Here is a 23,688-nt window from a genome sequence, read left to right on the forward strand (position 1 = left end):
GTGAGGAGCTGAGTCTTGGGTCGTCGGCCATTACCTTCCATTCGGGAGGTATTCTCCGAAATTCGGCGTGAAGAAAGTAGGAGGAAGGTGATGTTGAAGGAGAAAATTGCATCTGGGCCTGAGGCTTCAGCCCTTGTAACCCGTGGGCCTCCCACAGGATCTGAGATGAGACAAAACGAAAGGCCATTTTGTGATTATTGCAAAAAATCAGGCCATTCCAAAGATACCTGCTGGGTTTTACATGGCAAGCCTGCTGATTAGAAGCCCAGAAAGCCCAATAAATCTCATGGGTACCAGGCCTTGACTGAACAAAAAATAGAACCAGCCCATCATACTCAGTCGGCCTCTATTGGGGGTTTTAACCCCGAGCAACTTGAGAAGTTATATGCTCTTTTTCAACCTTTCAAGCCTCGGGTCAGTCTTCTACGCCTCCGCCATCGGGTTCCTTAGCCCACAAAGGTGCTTTTTTTTACTGCTCTTAGTACTACTTGCGCCGTACTCCCTGGATTATTGATTTTGGCGCATTTGACCATATGACTGATACCCACCATTTATTTTCCACATATTCATCTTGTGCTGGTAACTTGAAAGTAAAAATTGCAGATGGTACTTTATCCCTAGTAGTTGGCAAGGGGAGTATCCGTATCTCTGAATTTATTACTTTGGAGTCTGTCTTTCATGTTCCTAATCTGTCTTGCAATTTGTTGTCTGTTAGTCAGCTAACCAACCAATCTCATTGTTCAGCTACATTTTTGTCTTCCCATTGTGTCTTTCAGGATCTATCATCGGGGAAGACGATTGGTAGTGCTAAGGAATGCGAGGGACTCTACTACTTTGATGACACTCACATGAGTAAACAGTGTCATTCTCCTATCTGTAATTCAACATCTAGTCCTAGGGATAGTGACCTTTTGTTATGGCACAAACGAATGGGTTATCCAAGTTTTCAATATTTAAAATGTTTGTTTCCCTCACTTTGTTCGAATAAAACTCCTTTGGATTTACAATGTGAAGTCTGTGAACTTGCAAAACATTCTCGCACTACTTTTCTCTCATGTCCTTATAAACCATCACTGCCTTTTACTTTGATTCACAGTGACCTTTGGGGGCCTTCATGAGTTCGCAATAAGACCCACACAAAATGGTTTATTACTTTTATTGATGACCATTCTTGTCTTTGTTGGGTGTATTTACTACATGATAAATTTGAGGTTAGTTCTGTCTTCATGAACTTCTACACTATGATTTACACCCAATTTCACACAAAAATCCAAATTCTTCATACTGATAATGGCACTGAATACTTCAATCATTCTTTGGGCCCCTATCTTCAAGACAAAGGTATTGTTCACTAGAGTTCTTGCGTTCACACCCCCTAATAAAATGGGGTTGTTGAACGGAAAAACCGGCATATTCTTGAGGTAGCTCGTGCCCTATTGTTCACCTCTCACATGAAAAATAATTTTTGGGGTGATGCCATTCTGACCTCTGCATTCCTCATCAATCGAATGCCTAGTCGAATTCTCTCATTTGCAAACCCCTCTCCAAAAATTCCAGGAGATCTTCCCTAATTCTCGGCTCAATTCATCTCTCCCACTTCGTGTTTTTGGGTCCACCGTGTTTGTCCACATTCACACCTCCCAACGTACTAAGTTGGATCCTAAAGCCCTCAAATGTGTCATCTTTGGTTACTCCCCTACTCAAAAGGGTTACAAATGTTATGACCCTCTTTCACATAAATTATATGTTAGTCTGGATGTCACATTTTTTGAGCATACTCCCTACTACTCGCTTCAAGGGGAGTCCTTGAGTGAAGCTTGATCCTCAGACACTGACTTCGATGTTCCGATCTTTGAGTCTATCCCTTACAATACACCCCCTCCTTCTTTGTCCAACGCAGAAGGAATCTTGAACTCAGGGGGAGATGTGGGAAAACAAACAGACAGGGAGCCACTTGTCTACTCAAGGAGACCTAAATCAAAGCCTGATGAGACTCTCGCATCCGAAGCACCAAAAGAGTTTGAACTGGTGATAGCTTCGACTACTCATGAGCCAAAACCCAATCATGACCAGGTAAAAAATATTGATGACTTACCCATTGCTCTTAGAAAGCAACCTCGTTCATGTACTCTCCATCCTATCTCAAAATTTGTATCTTACAATGCTCTTTCTGCCAAGTGTAGTGCTTTTACGTCTAACCTTGACAGAATCCATATTCCTAAGAATATTTAAGAAGCCTTGGAGATTCCAAAATGGAGAGAAGCAATGATGGAAGAAATAAGGGCATTAGAAAAGAATGGAACTTGGGAGGTGATGACGTTGCCAAGGGGGAAGAAACTAGTGGGCTGTAAGTGGGTGTTCACGGTGAAGTACAAGGCGGATGCACAGTAGAGCGGTACAAAGACCGCTTAGTTGGAAAGGGGTTCGCTCAAACATATGGTATTGACTACACTGAGACATTTACACCAGTAGCAAAGCTGAATACTATACGAGTTCTCTTGTCCTTGGCAGCAAACCTGGACTGGCCACTCTATTAGTTTGACATCAAGAATGCCTTTCTGAATGGTGAGCTAGAGGAAGAAGTATTCATGACACTACCACAAGGATTTTACAAGGAGGGAAAAGAAACCAGAGTATGTAAGTTGAAGAAATCTCTATATGGGCTCAAGCAATCACCAAGAACGTGGTTTGATAGATTTGCGAAGGTAATTAAGAATCAAGGATATCAACAGGGACAGTCAGATCATACTATGTTTTTCAAACAATCCAATGATGGAAGGAGGACCATTTTGATCGTATATGTCGATGACATCATACTCACTGGAAATAACATAGGAGAGGTGGAGAGGTTGAAGGTGGTCTTAGCCACAGAGTTTGAGGTAAAAAACCTAGGTCAAATGCGATATTTTCTGGGAATGGAAGTCGCCGGATCAAAGAAGAGAATTAGTGTCTCTCAGAGAAAGTACGTGCTTGACCTTTTGACTGAGACTGGTATGCTTGGTTGTAAGCCAAACAATACCCCAATCGAGGCAGGGAAAAGAATGGAAGACATTGGAAAGCCTGTGGATAGAGAAAGATATCAGAGGCTAGTAGGTAGATTGATCTACCTATCTCACACTAGACCTGACATTGCTTTCGCTGTAAGTGTTGTCAGTCAGCATATGCATTCACCAAAGGAGAGTCACCTAGAAGCAGTGTATAAAATTCTCAGATATCTGAAAGGCTCACCAGGACGAGGTCTATTCTTTAAGAAATGAGACAATAAGAAGATAGAGATCTATATAGATGCAGATTGGGTAGGCTCAGTAGAAGACATAAGATCTACTACCGGCTACTGTACCTATGTTTGGGGAAATCTAGTAACATGGAGGAGTAAGAAGTAGTGCTGAAACTGAATTCAGAGCTGTTGCACAAGGGATGTGTGAAGGGCTATGGTTACAAAAGCTTTTGGAGGAACTACATATCACAGTAGAGTTCCCCATCAAACTCTATTGCGACAACAAAGCTGCTATTAGTATTTCCCATAATCTTGTTCAGCATGACATGACTAAACATATAGAAGTTGATAGACATTTTATAAAGGAGAAAATTTAGAAAGGGACAATCTGCATGACCTATATCCCTACTAGAGAACAATTGGCAAATATATTCACTAAGGGGTTACAGAGATCTAGCTTTGAAGAGTTTATCTACAAGTTGGACATGATCAAGAGTGTTGAAATCCTGAATAATTTGAAGAGGATTTGGAGGAGATTGTGGTAAGAGATTGAGATTGAAGCCATAATGAGATCCAATATTTGGAATGTTTAGGCTGATTATTTGGGTTTAATTTTATGTTTCCATATTTGTTCTCTATCTACATGTTAAATAGGGACCAAGTATGTAAAGGATTTTAAGACTAATTGAATAAAAAGTTTTGATTCAATTTCCATATTCTCATTGTCTTCACTTAGTATGAGTCTAAAGGCACTCAAAAACAGCAAATTAGTAGTATTGAACACCCAGTAATGAAGATTTAGCTTGGGTGTAAGGCCATATAACACCAATGGAGTTGAGATATAAGTAATCATACTGAGTAGGCAATTTCATATAGTTAACTGGTACAAATATGGGAATTGCTCAGTCAAAGAACTAGAATTGCACCAATGGCTCAACCAAAATCTAATCCTTCTCTGTCTCCAGCTTGAAAAGAAATCAACTTAGACTCTCTTAATATATTTTCAAATCCCATCTCCTTAGGGTGAATTAATTGAACCTGTAGACAGACCCCCTGTCTCAAAGGGCCATACTTTGATTCTGTAATTTTTTCCTAATGAAAATCATTCTTCTCCATATGTGCCAGTTACCTTAGAGGCTTAGCCTTCTCGTCGGGGGCTGGTGAACTAAGAGGGGCTGCTGAGCTGAATTTAAGTGATCAAGTTGGGGAATTGGGTTACTTGATGTCAAACTGAATTGTTACGGGGCTGCTTGACAGAGTTTTCATTTCTAATTTTCTATGTTCATTTTGCTTTTCATTTTAAAAATATGAGAACTGACATGTTTGACAATTTTGTGTTTTATTTTCAGTTTTTTTATTTTTTATTGTCTCTTAACCCTATTATCAACACCACCATCGCTGCCTTCATCATCGACTTATGTTCTCCCATTTCTATTGGCGCTGAACATAAAATCCCCACATAATACACTTCTGGCATTGACGGCCTTGCTTTCCCACTTCTCAAGCCCTGCTTCTCAGATGGACTCTGCATTCTTGATGCTCTCTGGGAGTTCCCATCTCTCAGAGAGATGCTGGGAAATCTGATGCTAGGAGTGTCATGGAAGGCACGGACTTCTTGAACCTTGCTATACTTCAAATGTTGAACTCTCCATTGAAGAGATCATCTTCACTGTTACACGTCCCTATCTATGAGTTCAACATACAGACCTTTTCCCAACAGGTTCCATTCTCCCAAAAATAGCCAAAAAATAGAAAATGATAGTGTTGTTAGTATCCGACAACATGCGAAACGTATCGAATGATTTGGTTCAATACTCATTCCCACAAATAATCAGAGTTAATCTGATTTTTCTCTGCATCACATGTATCATACAATACGATTCATGATTTGGAAATTAGGCCATGTTATATGACAATGATGGTGGTAGTGGTGATAGTGATATTAATCTTTGAATGCGAGGATAATTAGATATAAATTTACTAATCTTTTCTGATCATTTTAAGATTTTATAACTTATGATTTATGAGTTTATGACTTACGTAAGACTCTGGTTAACTTTGGAATCCTTGGTAGCTTATTTTGGTGCCATATGCAATATCAATATTGTTAAACAGCTAGGGTTAATTTTGAGTATGTTATTCATGTTATAGGAATAAACATCTTTTAGATTATAACTTTTGAGCTATTTATCAAATAGTTATTGTATCTTACAGTGTGATTTATGATTCTGAATTTGGCCTACCTAATTCATGATATGCATCTTGATTTGACAACTACAGAATATGAGGAAAAAGAAAACACCTAGACTTCCTTGCTGTATTGATCTAGGGCATGTTTCTAGAGTTAGAAAAATTTTTGTGTTGTTTTCTTAGATGATCCAATTTTGATGCTTCAGTTGCATTTTTTATTCAAATGGAAAAAGAGTGTTGAAGGGCCTTTGTTTGTGCTCTAGAGAGATCATCTCTTTGGGAGTGGTGACTCCCTGTAGGCTGCTGTAGTAGGTGCCAACACCTAGGAGTAGATTGTTTGGGCTGCTGGTGGCCACTACCGTGATATTCCAGTGAGCTTGGGTTGCTGGTGGTGAGTGATGGGAGGGTAGGAAAATTGAAAATGAAATGAAAATAGTGAACACACCTTTTTTGAATTTTCGTTGCCTGCCATGTGGAAACTCCCGCCAATCAATTGTCCTTTGTTATTTGATTGTCACCATCCTCTCTTGCTGCCACTCTGGGAGTCGAATTTTGGCTTGATAGTCGATCCCCTGTTGTGATTTTCTTAAAATTATGCGATGCCAAAACCATAATATCTCCATATATATTCCATCAAATGATTTCCTTCATTAATAAATGCTCACTTACAAATAAAATGTATGGGGTATTACATTCATTTCCAAAATATTGAAAACAAACATTGAAAACTGAAAATGGCAGCCTACTGAACGAGCCCTAAGCTTGCTGTTATATGAACTGTGCTAGCCTGGAAAGCCCAGTCTTGAAGTGATACCAATGGCAACTAAAACAAATTCAACCCCATTGATTGAATGGCTGGCAAACATTGTAATATTAGAACCAAGATTTCAAGCCATTGTAAAGTTCAATTTGTTGTCTTGCAATGAATCTATCTATAATTAATTCAGCAACTTGGTTCAGTGAAGAAATGATAGTTCAAGAGAGGCATCTAAATTAGTGAGAGACCATTCAGCTTGAATCTTAAAACAAAATTTTAGGATAGCAATAAAACATAGAGATAAAATCAGTCAGGGCATTAGAAGAGTAAATTCATAAGTAGAAGAAAAGTTTGTAACTGATACCAAATTGAAAGAAATTCAGCCTTGTCTTTGTCAAGTGAGCTAGGATGCTTCGGAACTGAACCAAAATGATCAAGCAAGTTGGGACATGGTGCCAAACTAAACAGCTTTACTTTAGCTGCTGTATTAAACCAACTATAAGGTGTGTCAACCCCTTTCAAAAGCAAGGGAAGGAAACCAAGGCAAAACAAGTATGAAACACATACAGGCATGAGATCCCTGGAGGAATATGTCATAAAAGTAGGAGAATACTATTCATGTCACACAAAAAAAAAAAAAAAAAAAAAAAAGATAGTAATTCAATTTGAATGATCCTCACAAATGTAGAAAGTGTTTTAGTTCAATAATCAACAGCTGTAAAAATAGGCACAAGTCATGAGCTGAAGAACATCATGCTTCTAAGTCATCATATAAGTTGTTTTTATTTGGCACTTTAAGTAGAGGCGATTGGACCAAGTCATATGTTAAGTGGTGGGTCCATATCAAATTGATGTATATAGCTTGTATCCACATCTGATGTATGTCAGACCTGCATATGGTATCAAAGTGTCTATGCTTCCAGGCAAAAATAAACACATGCACTTGCTCACACATGCAGAGTCTAGGATCAGGGTTTTCTGCCTAGTCTAGTGTGGGTGTGGGGGAGAGGGTGGGATACAAAAAGGAAAAGAATGAAGATACTTTCCAAAGAACCAGAAAGCAGAAATAACAATAATATGGAAAAGTGGCAGATGGGCGCTAAATTCAGAGATTTATTGTAAATCCTAAATTTAGTTTCATTCAAAACCATGTTCTGACTTCTGAGTCTGGGTTCCTTTTTTTTTTTTTTCTTCTTATATCAAAGACTGTGTGAGATGAAATTGGTGGGAAGGCAACCAAAATCTTGACATTTTCTGTTATGTCATTATATTTGGGTTGTGTTTTTGTTTTTTTTCCCCTTTGAGTGCCAATAAATAAAAAACTGGACTGTTACCCGTAATCTTGTGTTCATTTTTGGCTACTAGAATGCAGAGAATATGTTTTCTTCTTGTCTTCTCTTCATATCTTTTACAAGATATTCTAATTATATAATTTGTGGTACACTTCTTGCAGGAAGAGATTGTAAAACATCTTCCTAATGAAGAAAAACAAAACATTGGAAATCGGCTTCTTCCTCCATTAGACCTTATTGAGCTGTGCCTTAAAAGTTCAGAGCCAGAGCTCTCATCGTGGGCTTTTGAGGTGTTTGCATGGACCAGTTCCTCCTTTCTTAGGTGTAATGGAAGCCTCTTGGAAGAGTGTTGGAGGAATGCTGCTGATCAGGATGATTGGGAGAAAATCCATCAGTTGTCATTAGCCGAGGGGTGGAGCGATGAAGAAACCATACAAGCTCTGAAACAAACCATGCTTTTCCAAGCTTCAGTTAGGTGTTACGGACCTGACGCAGAAAGTTTTGAAGGCAGCTTCCATGAAGTGCTGCCATTGAGGCAAGAAAATTTGGAGCTTTCAACACCAAGGGATATGGGTTCTTCTGTAGAAACCATCTTGATGCAGCACAAGGACTTCCCTGATGCCGGCAAACTTATGCTGATGGCAATCATGTTAGGTGTGGCCGGAGATGATGCCGGAGTTGAAGAGGCTGTGCCAATGGAGTGAGTGAGTGAATGTATCAATCTTGTAGTACAAGTACATTCATACCATGTTCAGATTGAAATCAGTTTTGCTTTCAGTTTTTAGAGAAGCAGCCTAGCTTGTATCTCCATCTTTCTTTACAGATTTCTGTAATTTCTATTGGAAACATAATTTTTCTGGGCCTTTTTGATAGCAAAGCCACTCACTACTCTTTGGTGATGAGTTGAGTTCTATTTTTGCTCACCCAGGAGAATTTATAAGAACAGACTCCGCTACAGTACTCCATAGATAGGACACTAACAGGAGAACAAAACGCCTTGTCTTCCCGCAATAATATTACCCAAATTCTTTCTAGTTGAGGTCAACTTCAATCATCTGACTATATTAGAATAACAAACCAACCTTACCCTCTCCAATGTGCTTTTATTTTCTTGGGATGATTGTCTTTGTGTGATTTTCGATATTCATGTTCTTGATTAGGTTAGGAAAGGTAAATTACAGATTAGACATTTGACTTTTGCACAGGGCAATGATTGAACTCTCAATTTATCGGATTGATATTGATATATTACTCATCCAACTGTTTAACCTATGACTTGAGGGTTGTTTTTATCTTTTTTTATGGTACTATATATGTGAAAGAAATTTTTATTATTCTCTGTCGTATAAACGGTGTTTGTTTGGTAAAAGAATTGAAAGTAGGCAACACCATTTTACATGGTTATATCATGTGAAAGTGGGATTAATTAATTCTAGGATTATTTTATTTAATTGAATAAGGGTCAAATTATACCACCTCTGCTCGAAACATAATTTAATCTCACTTTGACCAGATTAAATTGCTCGCAATTGTGAACAATTTTTACCCCACACAAAAGGCCAAAGCAATCTATTCACAGTAAATTATATAGATTATGTAAATATATATTGTACCTATATTACGTATTATAAAATATTACATTAACAAATATATATATTACATATATACACACGCATTGTATACGTTATATTCTAACCTATCTCATCTTCAAGACAACTTTTTCTACCAACTGTCCACATGGCAGCTCAGTTGGTCAAGGAAGGGGGTATAAAGTGTCTTTTGTGGTGAATTTTGGACCAAGACCAAGGATCGAGTCTCGCAAGTGGCAGTGTGGGGTATCTCTCTCTAAAGTGAGGGGGCTCCTTGTGCGCGGTGAGCCCGAGTCTAGCCACTGCGTCTGGCTGGGTCACCATGATTAACCTCCTCCCACGTTCTGTTGGGCCGGGTGTGGGAGGCGTTCGAGGTGAGCGATTTCACCTTTTTTGACCAACTTTTCTACCAATTGAAAAAGTGGAGCAAACTTTTCTACCAAATATGTCCTTTTCCCTCCCATTTTTCCTCCATAGTTGTTCCTTCTTCAAATCACCGTTGATCATCCTTTTGAATCGCCATCGCCCAATTCTGCGTCTTTTGGGCTCTCTGCTGTCGATCGCCACCTTCTATGTCGTCCGTCGCTATCGCCATCGTCATCCACGGCCATCGTTGCATCTACCACAGCCTACTTTGCCCGCCTGCTTCGCTCGTCACTTGCAGCTGTCACTGACTGTCTGTCACCACTCCCCGCTACTCTGCCCACTCCCCCGAACTAGTAAGCCGCCACTTCTTCGCCTTTTTTTCCACATTTTATTACAGTACCATTAATTATATTAAATTTGTTCATTCAACATAAATTATGAGTTTGCCCATTTTTGAAAATATGCAATTTACACCATTTAAAAAGAACGTGGATTATGTAGAGCATATTGGTGACAATGATAAGAATGAAACTTCACAAAGATATATAAAATGGATAAATTGTATTGGTAGTAATGAAAGTAATAATGTTGGGTGAAATAATGATCTAGCTGAGCCAACGGTGGGGATGGAGATAGCTAAATTAGATGATGGATACGATTTTTATAATAACTCTGCACTGAGAAAAGGATTTGGGATCGCATATTTTACACATATAAGTCTAGAATTGACAGTGGTATATATAGAAGGGTATACGTATGCACACACAACGATAGAAAAGTCTCAAATAAAAGCCAAGTTAGAAAAGAGATAGAAACGTGATCGAAGCACTCGAATGGGTTGTGAAATAGCTATGGAAGTAATTTTGACGGAATGTGGAAAGTGGATTGCTAATAAGTTCTTTGATATCCATAATCATTAATTATTGACACCTTCAAAAGTGATCATGCATCGCTCTTACAATAAATTTCATCGGTTAAGTGCATGCAAAGGACTAATACATGAGTTAAACCACATAGGGCTTAGACTTTGTCAAATTAAAAAATAGTGAACGCTATTAGCAGTACTCAATATGTAAATGTTGTTATGCCACAACATATTCATGACTGTTTGAAGGATGCGAGACAGAAGAATAATGTTGGGAAGGGATGTATTGGCATAATTAAGCATTTTCAACGTATGGAAAAAGTTGACGATGATTATTTTTACTAAATTGAAATGGGATCAAATGGATGCTTAAAAAGTGTATTTTGGGCTGATGGGAGATCATGATCATCGTATGCATTGTTTGGTGATGATGTTGTGTTTGATGTGACGTATATAACGAATAAGTTTAAATTGCCTTTTGCACCATTTATGGGTGTGAATCATCATGAACAAACAGTATTGTTTAGTGCAACACTATTAGAAGATGAAATTGAAGCAACATTTATATAATTATTTCAACAATTTCTCAAGTGCATGTGGAATATAGCACCCGAAACTATTATTATTGATTAAGATTATGCTATACAAAATGTAATTGAAAAGGTTTTCCACACCACCCATCATCGATTTTGTTCATGACACATCAGTAAATGTCTTATTGATCATTATCTGAACTAATTCACATATGGAGATGTACACCAGACATGCATAGCAAAAATAATAAATACACACATCATATACAACTTGGATATTTAAACAACACGTTATTTCATCACATGAAATACAATAAATGATTATCGAAAGTTCGATGTCAAGTTGGATACATAAATTGTTTATGTATTGAGGTTGAATCCATCTCAAGTCATGGTGGTCCTAATCTGTCCACACTTAGCATGCAGTCCGATATCACTCCATGCACCTCTTCTCGTTCTAGACTAAGGATTCTATATTGCTAGCACCCTTGCTTCTCTTATGCGCGACAATCATGCACCTATTCATTTATGGAGACAGAAGCAGAAACAGACAGAAGAAACGAAGGAAGCAGAAGATAGAGCAAAAGCCAAGTAACCACTTTCTACAATGTCATGTATGCCCAAAATAGCCTTTGCTGGTTGTCTCCACGCACCCCTCTAATTGCATGCCACATGAACCACATTTAGAAGACTGAGGCACCGGGGCCAGTTGACTGCCGAGGCAATCGACTCTCAGTGCTGCAACTTGTCAACATTTGACACATTGTCATCATTAACACTTCATGGCATATCTGAGATAGAATGGGTACATAGTGTGATACTAAAAGTATCTCTATATGGTGTGTGACTTTCTAGGTTCATTGCCTGCTAGCAAACAGATAGCACCAAAACCTTTTTGGCCCCGGCCAACACCTTAACCTATGATAAGAATCTCTCCATATTCTGTTGATGATCCAAGAGTTCTGAGATACGCTTAGCAGCAGTTCAAGACAATATAGAGGAAAATAAAGTCTCACTTCAAGTTAATCTATTACAGTTGACGATTATCGTGTGTTATAATCCTTCCATCATCTAACGCCCTGATTAAGCGAGAGTCATGGAATAATAAACTCACAAACTTAGTAACTATGTGTTAAATCTTATTAAATGACTAGATGGCACCTTAGAAAACACTTTTTCCTAATAATCAATTTTCCCTGGTTAGGGACTATCTTGTCACACTAATAGTATACCATATAGGATGTTCGCACCATTAATAACACTGAGGGTGATAGATCCTATCCTTGAACACCTACATGTACCAACAGTATGGAACCACATATATGAACATCTCCACCTTGCAATTGGATGGTTCGATCCATTAACAAATCCTGCACACCAATACACAAGACAACCATGTCAGTTCAAGTCTAAGGATCAACTACACTATCGCAACTAGACATGATCATTATTCGCATTGCTATGTGGTTAGTCATCAACATCACATTCAGTGCATTATTCTCCAGCAACCACCCACAGGTTTATTAGAGACATCTCCACGTCATATGGTATCTGACTCACCACCCTTGCCATCAGTAACTCATTTTGATCAAGGTAGTAAACTGTGTGTCAGTCCATTCTTGACTAATCAAAGTCCCAATCTGATAAATCTAAGAACCGGGAATCATTTAAGAAATCCTGTTACAAAGAATTTTGTCACACATTCTTAACACTTAAGAATAAGATTCTCAAACAGTAGATCTAGGGACTCATTTATATAGCAAATTGGAGAGTTTATGAATGAAGATAAAGTTTCCTTTTTGTTGGTCCCTTAGGGTATGGCCACTCAAGAGGGGGGTGAATTGAGTGATTAAAATTTTTCTTCCTTTTGATGAATATTTTTTATTAATAATTATTTAAGAATATGTATTTGATAATTATAATAAATTATGTTTAAGATTAATAATAAATGTAAGCCACAAGATATAAGAAAAATAAATAATATGAGGCACAACACAATTTATAGTGATTCGGTGTTTCCACACACATCTAATCCACTCTCCCAAGGTATAACTATCCTTGGGGTTCCACTAAATCAAAATCATCAAGATTTCCACACTATCTCACCTTGGAAACTAGATACACACCTAGATTACAATGGGTTCTAAGCAACCACTACACAAAGGTTTTCTCCCTAACTTACATTGAAAACTAGATTCACCTAAATTTTAACGGATCTAGGAAACCTATATAATTCTCAATAATAATTTAAATGCATACAAATAATTTGTCTACACTTCGACACAAATAAGCAATTAAAAACAAATTATACAAAGTAATAATATTTAAATAAATAAATAAACGGTAACCTCAATTTGAATGGAGAAGATCGGATTCGGCTTTGCGATCTCTTTTTCTCCTCTTGTCTTGTGGCTCTTCGGTGGATGAACAATGAATATTTGAGAGGCTTAAAATGCTTAGAAATTAGCTTGAGAGCTTTTGGGAGATTTAGATGTGAAATATATGCAATGGATACTCAAAAAATGAGTTTGGTGGTATTTATAGACATTTTAGCCACTAAAGAAAGCGTTAATATGAAGTTTGAAATTCAAAAAATGTTCAAGCTTTTTCAAGCAATAAGAAAACATGTCTTACATTTAATTTAAAATAAATTTACTTTTTACATGAGAAATTAAGATTTTAAAATTCAAATATAAACTTTTGAGACATAAATGATTAAAATAAGAAAACATGTCTAAAAATAATCTCTTTTAATTTAAAATAAATTTACTTTTTGTATGAGTAAGAGAAAATATGTTTAAAAATAATTCTCCATTAATTCAAAATTCAAAAATTCAAATATAAGCTTTTGAGACATAAATGATTAAAACAAGAAAACATGTCTAAAAATAATTCTCTTTTAATTCAAAATTTAAAAATTCAAATATAAGCTTTTGAAACATAAATGATAAAAACAAAGAAAACATGTCTAAAAAAAATTCTCTTTTAATTCAAAATAAATTTATTTTTTGCATGAATAAGAGAAAACATTTATATCATAAAAATATTTTTGTTAATTATCAAAACTTAATTAATATGAGCAAGTTGGCTCAACAATTTTATTAATAGAAATAAAGATACAACAAATGTATTTGATAGAAGCCCACTAGACGTTATCTAAATCTATCATTAGGGCATACTACACTAACATCTTCGACCTTTACAAGATTATTACAGTGATAATAAGGAGACTTTTAGAAAATTGATGAAAAGTAGTACAATAAACGAATTTGAATCTGGATGAAAGAAAATGAAAGATAAATATCACATTTAAGATAATAGTTGGTTGGCAAATATGTACACGCCACGAGACAATTGGGTAAACATATACATGAATGATACATTTTTGCTAGTATGACTTCTAGTGGGTGAGAGTATTCCTAAACTTTTTGGTGGTTATGTGAACTCATTTACAATGCTCAATGAGTTTGTTGTCCAATATGATATAACAATAAAGGATCACCACAATGCGGAGGAAATTGAAGATTTTATGTGTTCGATCCTTGATTTTGATGCTTAATGTAAAACATATGCTTAAAACTAAAAATAGCTTGTTAATCAAGTAATAGTGCTCATTAATAAATTAACACATTTTTTACTTGAGTAAAACTAATCTTAATCTAGTAATTATGTTTTTGAGAAAGTTAGTTTTAACTAACTTCCAAACGCTACTTGAGTATTGAATGTTATTAATCAATTAAGATATGTTAGGGTTTGAAGTTCCAATCAAAGTTAATCAACTAACATATCCGTGTAATCATGTAACAAATTTTTAATGCAATAAGGAAATATCTTAGTTGAGTATTAAGGAATTTATTCGACTAAGTTATCCTTTAATTGAGTAAGAACAAAAATCTTAAGAGATTAATTGATTATTCACTTGCATTATTTAAACAAGTGATGGAATAGTCTTAATCGAATAACCAGAGAATCAATCGACTAAGTGATACTTTAGTCCAGTAATTGTATCTTTTAATTGAGTAATAAATATGGGGCAAAATAACAAGTTGTTGTACTTGAACTTTTAATTGACTAAGAAGTTATTTTTAATCGAGTAATAGTTCTTGGTCAAAATGACAAGTCTCTATGATCGAATTAGTAATTGACTAAGAAGTTATTCTTAATCGAGTAACATTGTACTTAGTCAAGTAACTAAATGCTTTAACTAAGTAATAATTATTGGACAAAATGTTAGTCTATGTGCTCGATTTATTAATCGACTAAGAAAAACATTTTAATCAAGTAATATAATTTTTACTCAAGTAACAAATATTTTTAATTGACTAATATTTTTGAATTGAAATCTATTCACAAAGGTTAATTGAGTAAAAATTATTTTTAATCAAGTAATATTCTTTTTACTCAAGTAACACATATTCTTACTTGAGTAACAGTCTCAAAGATTTGAAAAATATAGTCATTGGAGCAGAAATCAAATTCTCTGAAATTGCACTTAATGTTGTCTGAGCAAAAGTAAAACAACTTTCTCTTGAATATATGATTGATCTAATTGAGATTGCATATACTAACCATATATATTGTGCAAAATGAATATTTTATATATATGTGCGTGTGTGTGAAATGCTATTGTAACTGAAAAGCTGAAAAGATTTTCCAGAAGGAGTTGTTGGAGCTTATAGGTGCTTTCAAAGATCAAATTCAAAGCTCATAAATACAAACACACACACACAATAAATGCACGAAATTGGGTTGTTAGTTTTCATAGAAAAATCCTTTTGAGGAGACTGAAAAAGAAAAAGAAAAAGAAGGTGTTGAGCTGAACAAAGTTTCCATCTATCTAATTACTCATACATTCAAGTTCTCATACCTATAGAGTGGAAACCCTTTATCAATTTATTCTTAATACTCTCTTTGTAATCTTAAAATTCCTTGTGATCTTTCTTTCATATCCTTTGAGGGTTTGTTTTATATTGTGAGTTTCTACTCAATATTCTTTTAAAAGAAACTATTGTAAGGGTTATTGTTGAGCCCAATTGAAAAGCAAATAAGTTAGTGTCTTATCCTAGTAAAAGGCTTGAAAAAGTTATAGTTGAGCCTTTGAAAAGCTATTATAATAGAGGATAGTGCTACCCTCTTTAAATTGGCACTCCATAGTGGATTGTTGAAAATTCTTGATGGGGAGACAAGGTAGTGGAGTAGGTTGAGTTTTACCGAACCACTCTAAATTTCATGTGCATTGTTTCTTATATTTCTTTTACATTTGATTTTCATATCTAGTGCACTTTCATCTTATACTTCCAACCTTGATTTTGAAGTCATAAAAGTCTAAGCATTTACAATCTATATTTACATTATTTTGAAAAGTATAAAGAAATTTAAAACAGTTTTTATACAAAACTTATATCAAACTCGAAAAGTTTTGAAACACCCAATTCACCTGCTTTTGGGTGTACACTCCTACGTTTGTTAACATTATGACTTTAAATTCTAAGGCTATAACTAATTCAAGTCACCCCATATAACAACAATTTGGAAAGTGTTGTTAGGATATATGATGCTGCTACGGAAAACGGGGCAACTCGTGAACGTTTAGCAACAAATGCAAGAAAACAAATTGGTTTGTAAAAACTTTTTCAAAAACCATACAAGTAAATAGCGCAATGGGATCTCTTCTTGCATGACATAGTGACAACAGCCATATACATATGTAAAAATATAATGCCCCACTTTTCAAATATACAATGAAGCTAAATTCAAGCTAATCAGTCTATTTACAACACACAGACATTATTGGAAATCCGTTATCAATAGAAGCAAGGTTCGAACCTGAGTATGCTAAATAGCTAGGATTTCCATAAGTTTAATAAAAATCCATCACGCACTAACATACCAAAAAACTATAGCAGCCTTATGAATACATGAATTTATAGTACAACCGTAGAACCGCACACAAACACCATACATCCTTAAGTATCTTAGTTGCTATTTATAATACAATATTGGAAATATAAGAACTACGCTTGGTTTACACATATAAACAACGATTCAGTAAAAAAAAAAAAAAAAAAAAATCAAAACTTAAAATTAGCCCAACACCACCTCCTCGCCTTTACCCGAATTGGAACCTGGGATACCTATCACATCTGACATACTTGGAACGTTGAATATTCCAAGGGTATGAAACACCCGAGTTAGACAGTTACATCTATGTGAGTGGTACAAGACAGGAACAATGCATGCAAGAACAATATGCAGTTATGCCAAGAAATATACAGAAATAAGAACAAAATCTCCCAAGATCATGTCAATATAAAAACCTCCCATGTGGTAGTAAGGTCCAGGTGTTGTAATCACCCTCGTAGTCATCAGGGTAGCTCACCACAAGAGCAAGAGATCCCCTATGATGTCCCGCAGTCATCATGGTAACTCACCGCAAGAGCGCGAGATCCCCCATGATGTCCCAACAACTAGCCACATATACAAATATCGAGATGCATATAAAATAGGCAAGATATGCTCAAAAGCAATAAAACATGAGATGTAACCTCTAGCCCCCCTTACATAGGCACAAGGTATCCTAGCTTCTTACTTTCATTGTATGAACCCCTTGGCCCCCTTACACAAGCCCACGTGGTCAGCCCCCTTACACAGGCCCCGTGATAGTTCACACACCACAAGCCACCAACTAGCCACAGTCACCAAAACGACATGATGTATGACAAAGTAGAAGGAATATGATATGCAAGTCACAACCACGCACGAAAGCTATCATGGTCAAACTCGATGCAATAAAGTAGAAAGGATATGCTCGAAACAAAGGGAACATAAGACATAAGTAATAGACCATCCACAAATGAAATCAAGAGTGATCGAGACGAAACAAGAAGTATGCACAAGAGCCACTCATCTTCGGGTTCACATGAAAGTACCGTTTACACGTAAATCAAGGTTATTTACTGCCAAAACATGAGTTTTTGTAAGGTAAATGTCAAATATTTTTATATGAAAGTGTGGGGATTGAATCAAGGGTAATTGCTAGAAAATTTCAAGAAAAAAGAAGGTCGCATGCTCCCCAAGAAGGGGCCTCATGCGCTGCCACAGGCAGCCCCTACCTGGCGCGTGAAGCTCACCCGTCGCCTCTGCTTCTCGACCAACTTCCAATTTTCTTCATTTTTTGGCCATAACTCGACCGTTTTAACCCCAATTCGACCCCCTTTTTTCTATAGCTCTTTTTTTTCCATGCTCTATAGGATTATAATAAAAAATGGGACTTACCTCGCTATTTTCCAACTATTTTGGCCCGAATTCCGATGAGGTGATTTTCCGTCAAACCTTCGTATCTTCACCAAATTCACTCCTATTTTTTTGCAGAACCTCCCCCTCTCTTTTAAGAATAGAATCCTCACTTAGAAACCTCTCAAAATGACCTCCCTTCTCTTCTTTTGGTATAGCCGAATTCCTTCCCCTAGTGGCCTACTTATAGAGGTGCTCGACTAATCCCATTTCGCCACATGTCACCCTTAATCATAACTCATCATTATTCTTACCATCATTTTCCACTTGGTGCCACAAGATTAGGCCATTTGGCCTTGAGATTTGAGCCTCATAATTGCTTTTCCATGTGTCCCAATCCCATGGTGCCAAGTATTATCTATATTAGCCTTCATCATTACTTAGATTTTGAAAATTTGATTGTAATCTCGACTCATCATTGCTCCACGGTGTGGCACATCCCCACATTGCCAAGTGTCTCAAAATGATAACTCATCATTGCTTCACCATGTGACACATCCCCGAGGTGCCAAGTGTCTCATTTTATAAACCCCTTTGGCCAATCATATTTCACCATGTGTCTCGCCACCTCAAGGGTCATCATGAGTCTTATCTGCCACCTCAAATGAGTTATTATATGAGGCGTCATCATGACTTCCAAATGGCCCAATAGTTTCTTGCCACTTATCCTTAAGGATAAGGTATTAGCAAACTTGGAGGCTAAGTAACATTCTCGGGCCAATCTGCGATGCCACATCAGGGGGGTCATTATGAATCATCATGTGACCTTATCTTATCTTTCAAGTGGCCAATGATTGATTGTCATGTGTCTTTGAGGATAAGGTTTGGAGACTTGGAGGCTAAGTCTTGGATTAGAAAATGATCCAAAACTACATTTGATTGAAGTTTGAAAACCAAAGATATTTTGAAGTTCATATTTTTTACACTAATTCTCAAGACTTTTGGTCAATTGCACTTTTATCCGAACTTCAATAATTATGACTTTGCCCCTGGCTCAGAAAATGAACTTTTATCTCAGGCTTCAATAATCCCTTGAAGGGACATATTTCCTCAAGTATCAGAACCTAATAGTTTTAAGCATTACATCATATTTGATTCTGAAAAATCTCGAGTATTACAAAAAACATAACCATTCATAATGGAAATACAATAAACAGTAAATGATACCTCAAGGTCAAAAAGCATGCCAATTGCTTCAATTGTTCATTTGATCTGAACTTGTCGGTCTCCCGGTCGAACTCCCATGATCCCATTGCGTATCGATTCATCAACCTGTTTCCCAAACCAGCTCCTCATCTGCTCTGGTACTTGTCCTTGCTTGACCAAGCCACCCCCACAAATGTAGGGGACCAAGTCAATTGACCCATAAGCTACTCTAGAACCCTTCGTTGGAACCATGCTACGACCGTCTCAATGAAGGCAAATGAGAGATGGGACCGTGATATTTTGCTCTCTATTATGGTTTTGATGAAGAAAAATAATTTGGATTCATATGGCATAAGTTGATATAAGTTTTGAAATACTTTTGGTTTTGCCTAAAAATCAATTTCAATCTATATAAAGATCAAAATAATCTCACTAAACCATAACCTATCAATTGAATCATTTGAAGATTGGGAATGATGATTTGCTATAAAAAATTATTTTCTAAAAATTGAGTTCCAAAATGTGGTTTTAAGAAATGGAGAAAACTAAGCCTTTAAATCCAAAGTCCTTTTCATTTTTAAACCAAATTGTCGACAGTTCCAAAGAACTTGTTGATCGTTTCTACGGTTTAGTCCAAAATGTCGACAGGGTCATCTGATTTGTCAACAGTTTTGGTGGTTCTTAGCTTAATCTGTCGGCAGACTTTCATAAGCTGTCAACATGTAAAATCCTTGCTCTCGGTTTCTAAATGTCGACAACCCTTGCATCAGAAATGTCAATAGTTCTTCAAAACTATCGACAGTCTTGATCAAACTGTTGACAGTTGTTTGATTTTTCAAAATAATCTGTCAACTGTTTCTTTGAAGATGTTGACCATTTCTGTTCCAGAATCTTCCGACGACTAGTTCCTCCACTCATCCAAAGTTATCTTCTCACTTCCAATGACTATATTCTCACAAGATCTCGTCATGCACTATAAATTGAAGATAGATAGATGATTCAAGATGCCCAAGCGATCTTTTAACAAGCTCTCAAGTGCTCATTCATTTTTTTCTCTAAGACTTTGTATTCACTTTATATAATTTTATTTCAAGTCTTGCATTCATTCTTGAGGGAAATTGTAACTAAGAGTGTATACTCTTAGATCCTCTCTTCTTGTATCAATCTTGTGTTCCTAGCTCATCTAACTAGAGGGCCTACTTATCTTTGAGTAGGAGGTTTGATTTTCCTTACTTGTTTTGCTAGAGAACCTACACTTGTTTGTAGGAGGATTATTTTTTTCCTAACTTCTTGCTAGATGTGACGCCCTGCTCCGACTTACGGGTGCCACTCGAGAACAATCATCCGAACTGCTCACACGCCCGGTCATTCGTGAATGAAGGACTATGTTTCAATACGAAACGCCCTAGGTGGGAACTGGGCTTCGTCCTTTTTTTTTCCCTCAATCCCAAGATCAACTAGAAAATTGGGCTTTAACAATTCCACACTCGGCTAATTAATTTCCATTTAATTTGCCCAAATCCCTTTTTTAAATACTTTAATTTTTCTTCTTTCCCAAAAATTCCACCAGGCTCCATATAGTTTAAATTTCCAAACCACCCATTGATTTTACCAATTTTGAGGAAAAACTCATATAATTTAAATTTTTAAAAATTTTGGAATTTTCTCCAAAAATACCCAAAAATTCCTCTGAGCCCAAAATTAATCCATAAATGCCCCAAGAATTTCAAATTTTCCAAATTTTTTAAAAAAATTGGCCGACGAGGCCTACTGGCGTGCCCGAGGCCCAGCTGGGTGCTGGCAGCACGGGCTAGTTGCGTGTCGCGCGCGCCTACCGTGCATTCGCACCTACTTGCTAGCGCACCACATGCCTGCCACCTGCGCCCGTGCGTGTTGGGCCTTACTGCTACCTGTTGTGGCCCTCTACGGGCCACTAGCTAGCCCTAGCTACTGCCAACTGCCATCCTTCCCCCCTTTTTTTTTCTCTTTTTGTTTTCTTTGGGCTTCTTCGCCCAAATTTTTCTAGAAATTAAATACCAAAATATACACAAAAAAATTTGCATTTTTCACTCCACTTTGACTCTTTGGCCTTCAAACCAAATTTTATTCAAATTTTTCATTGAGCTCCACAATGAACCATGAGAGTCTTACCCAAATACACTTGGCAACAACCATATACTTACACAACATACATAAAATTTTCAATACATGCTTAGGCTTCAGCAAGGCACAAACTAACAACACAAAAAATACATCAAAGCATCTTAGGTCTTCCAAGACTTCAAGCTTGCAACATTGCCAACCTCTTGTTACATAAAGACCTACAAAGTGAGGATGAAAACCTCATGAGGCATAAAGCTCAATAAGGGTGCAATGCATAAGTAAATGAAGCATGAGAAAGCATGTAATGCAAAATGCAATGCAAATGGGTAGTCTTCCATGCCCTCATAACCTCCATAGGTTAAGGAATCAACCAACCCTTCCCACAACACTAGTCCTCCATATGGCCATAGGCACACTAGAACACATATCATGCAAATGTTGACCACTACATGCAACTCATAAAAAAACTCTTACAAATGCAAGCAAGACCACCACCACTTGGGGTCATCCCTTACCTTTCTTGCTAGATTCTTCAAATCTTAACTTCAAGAGAGAAACCCTTGCCAAAAACTTGATTACCACCTAAGGAAAAATTCTTACAATTAGACTTTTCCTTCTAAGATGACATCAAAGATGAAGAGAAGAATGAAACTTACCTTGCTCTTTTCTTTTCTTTCTCTTTTCCTTCATGGGAGACTTCTCCCAATCTCTTCCTTCTTTCTTTCTTTCTTTCTTTTCCCTTTCCTTCTCTTATTAACTAATCCAAACCCATTTGAAGACTAAATCTTGGCCATTGGATCTTCTTGATACAAGATTAAATCCACACCCTCCATAACAAGCACAATCCATGTGCTTTGGAGAGCTTTAATCTCCACCATTCATACTTTAATACTTGGCAATCCATGTCATTTTCTCTCCTTAAATCTCTTAAATCTCAACCCTTTATTGAGATTGGAGATTAAATCTCCACCTTCCAAAGTAGCACAATCCATGTCACTTGGAGACTTTAAATCCCAACCCTTGGATCACTTGAATTTCCAATTTTCTCATCCTTTATTTAAATGCGACTATTTTCATATACATCACCTTGATAGACATATTTCACATAATTTTCCATTTAATTTAATAAGACTATTTTCCCTCATAAATGCATGACAATTTTTCAATTTCTTTTCCATTTTCCTTATTCACCATAATGATTACCCACATTAAATGCTAGAAAGACTATTTTTCAATCCTTTTTGATTTAATTAAATCACCCATTTTTACTCAAAATATCCATCCACACACATACATACATATATATATATATATGTGATTTCCCACCAAATAATTTATATCTCTCTTCTCACAAGAATTTGCCAAGTGTCATCCATACACTTAATTTGACCATTACTTATTTCTCCCTAAATTACTCAAAATTAAATCCTTCACATGGGATTTATTTACACATTTCCCCTCATAATAATTCACCTTTAATGGGAAAAAATCTAAATTACCAACAAATTCTCATTCCAACTAGAAAATACTCTTCAAATTTCCCAATTAGCCTTCATTGGGTCTCGTTATCCAATTTACCAAAAAGCCCCTCCCCGAGGGCACCATTAATCCTATAGATCCACTTATTGCAAAGGCACTTTTCTGAAGTTTCTATCAACCTTCCATATTTTCTAACACCAATAACATTGAGGTATTACACTAAAGGGCTTGCTTGTTAAGGCAAGAGGTTGTACATTCCTATCTTGTTGCTAGAGGGCCTATCCAGAGAGATAGGAGGATTATAGTGAATTGGTTGAAAAAATCCTTAGTGAGGAGGTAAGGGAGTGGATTAAGCTTGGTTTAAGCCGAATCGCTATAAATCGTTGTGTACCTCTTTTGATTGTGTTCATTGTTTCATTCCTTACTCTAAGCATTTTATTAATCCTCACTTGCATTAAAATCTTATTTCTCATAAAGAGGAATTCGAGTTTTCAAACAAAGTTTTAAACAATCCAATTCACCCTCTTCTTGGGTATTGGTGCCATTGCTATACAATTATATCAATTGGTATCAGAGCAAGGTTTCCAAATCTTTCCAAAGGTCTAACAACCTAGGGTAAAATATCCATTCATGGCACACTTTGCTAGTACATCTTAATTCTAAGGTCAAACCACCATTCGTCCACCTTACTTTGATGGTAGTAACTGTAACTATTGGAGGAAAAGAATGTCAATTTATCTCATGTAGGATTCCAACCTTATGCAAGTAATCAAGAAGGAAACTAAGCTGGTCGATGAGGAGAAAATGGAAACTTGGACCGCGAAAGAAAGAAGGAATATGGAAATCAATGCAAAAACA

At 36.5% G+C, this 23,688-nt stretch overlaps 1 protein-coding gene across 1 annotated transcript in view; it reads left to right on the forward strand.

The window, feature by feature from the left end:
* Window positions 1-8,317, forward strand: part of LOC127811517 (nuclear pore complex protein NUP133) — a 65,803-nt gene extending 57,486 nt beyond the window's left edge. Inside the window, exon 8 of the mRNA XM_052351447.1 lies at window positions 7,618-8,317. Coding sequence (XP_052207407.1) covers window positions 7,618-8,160 — 543 coding nt within the window. The 3' untranslated portion in view covers window positions 8,161-8,317. The remainder of the gene's footprint in view (window positions 1-7,617) is intronic.
* Window positions 8,318-23,688: the final 15,371 nt, after the last annotated feature.

This window comes from Diospyros lotus, chromosome 10, assembly GCF_014633365.1.
Source record: "Diospyros lotus cultivar Yz01 chromosome 10, ASM1463336v1, whole genome shotgun sequence".
NCBI lineage: Eukaryota > Viridiplantae > Streptophyta > Magnoliopsida > Ericales > Ebenaceae > Diospyros > Diospyros lotus.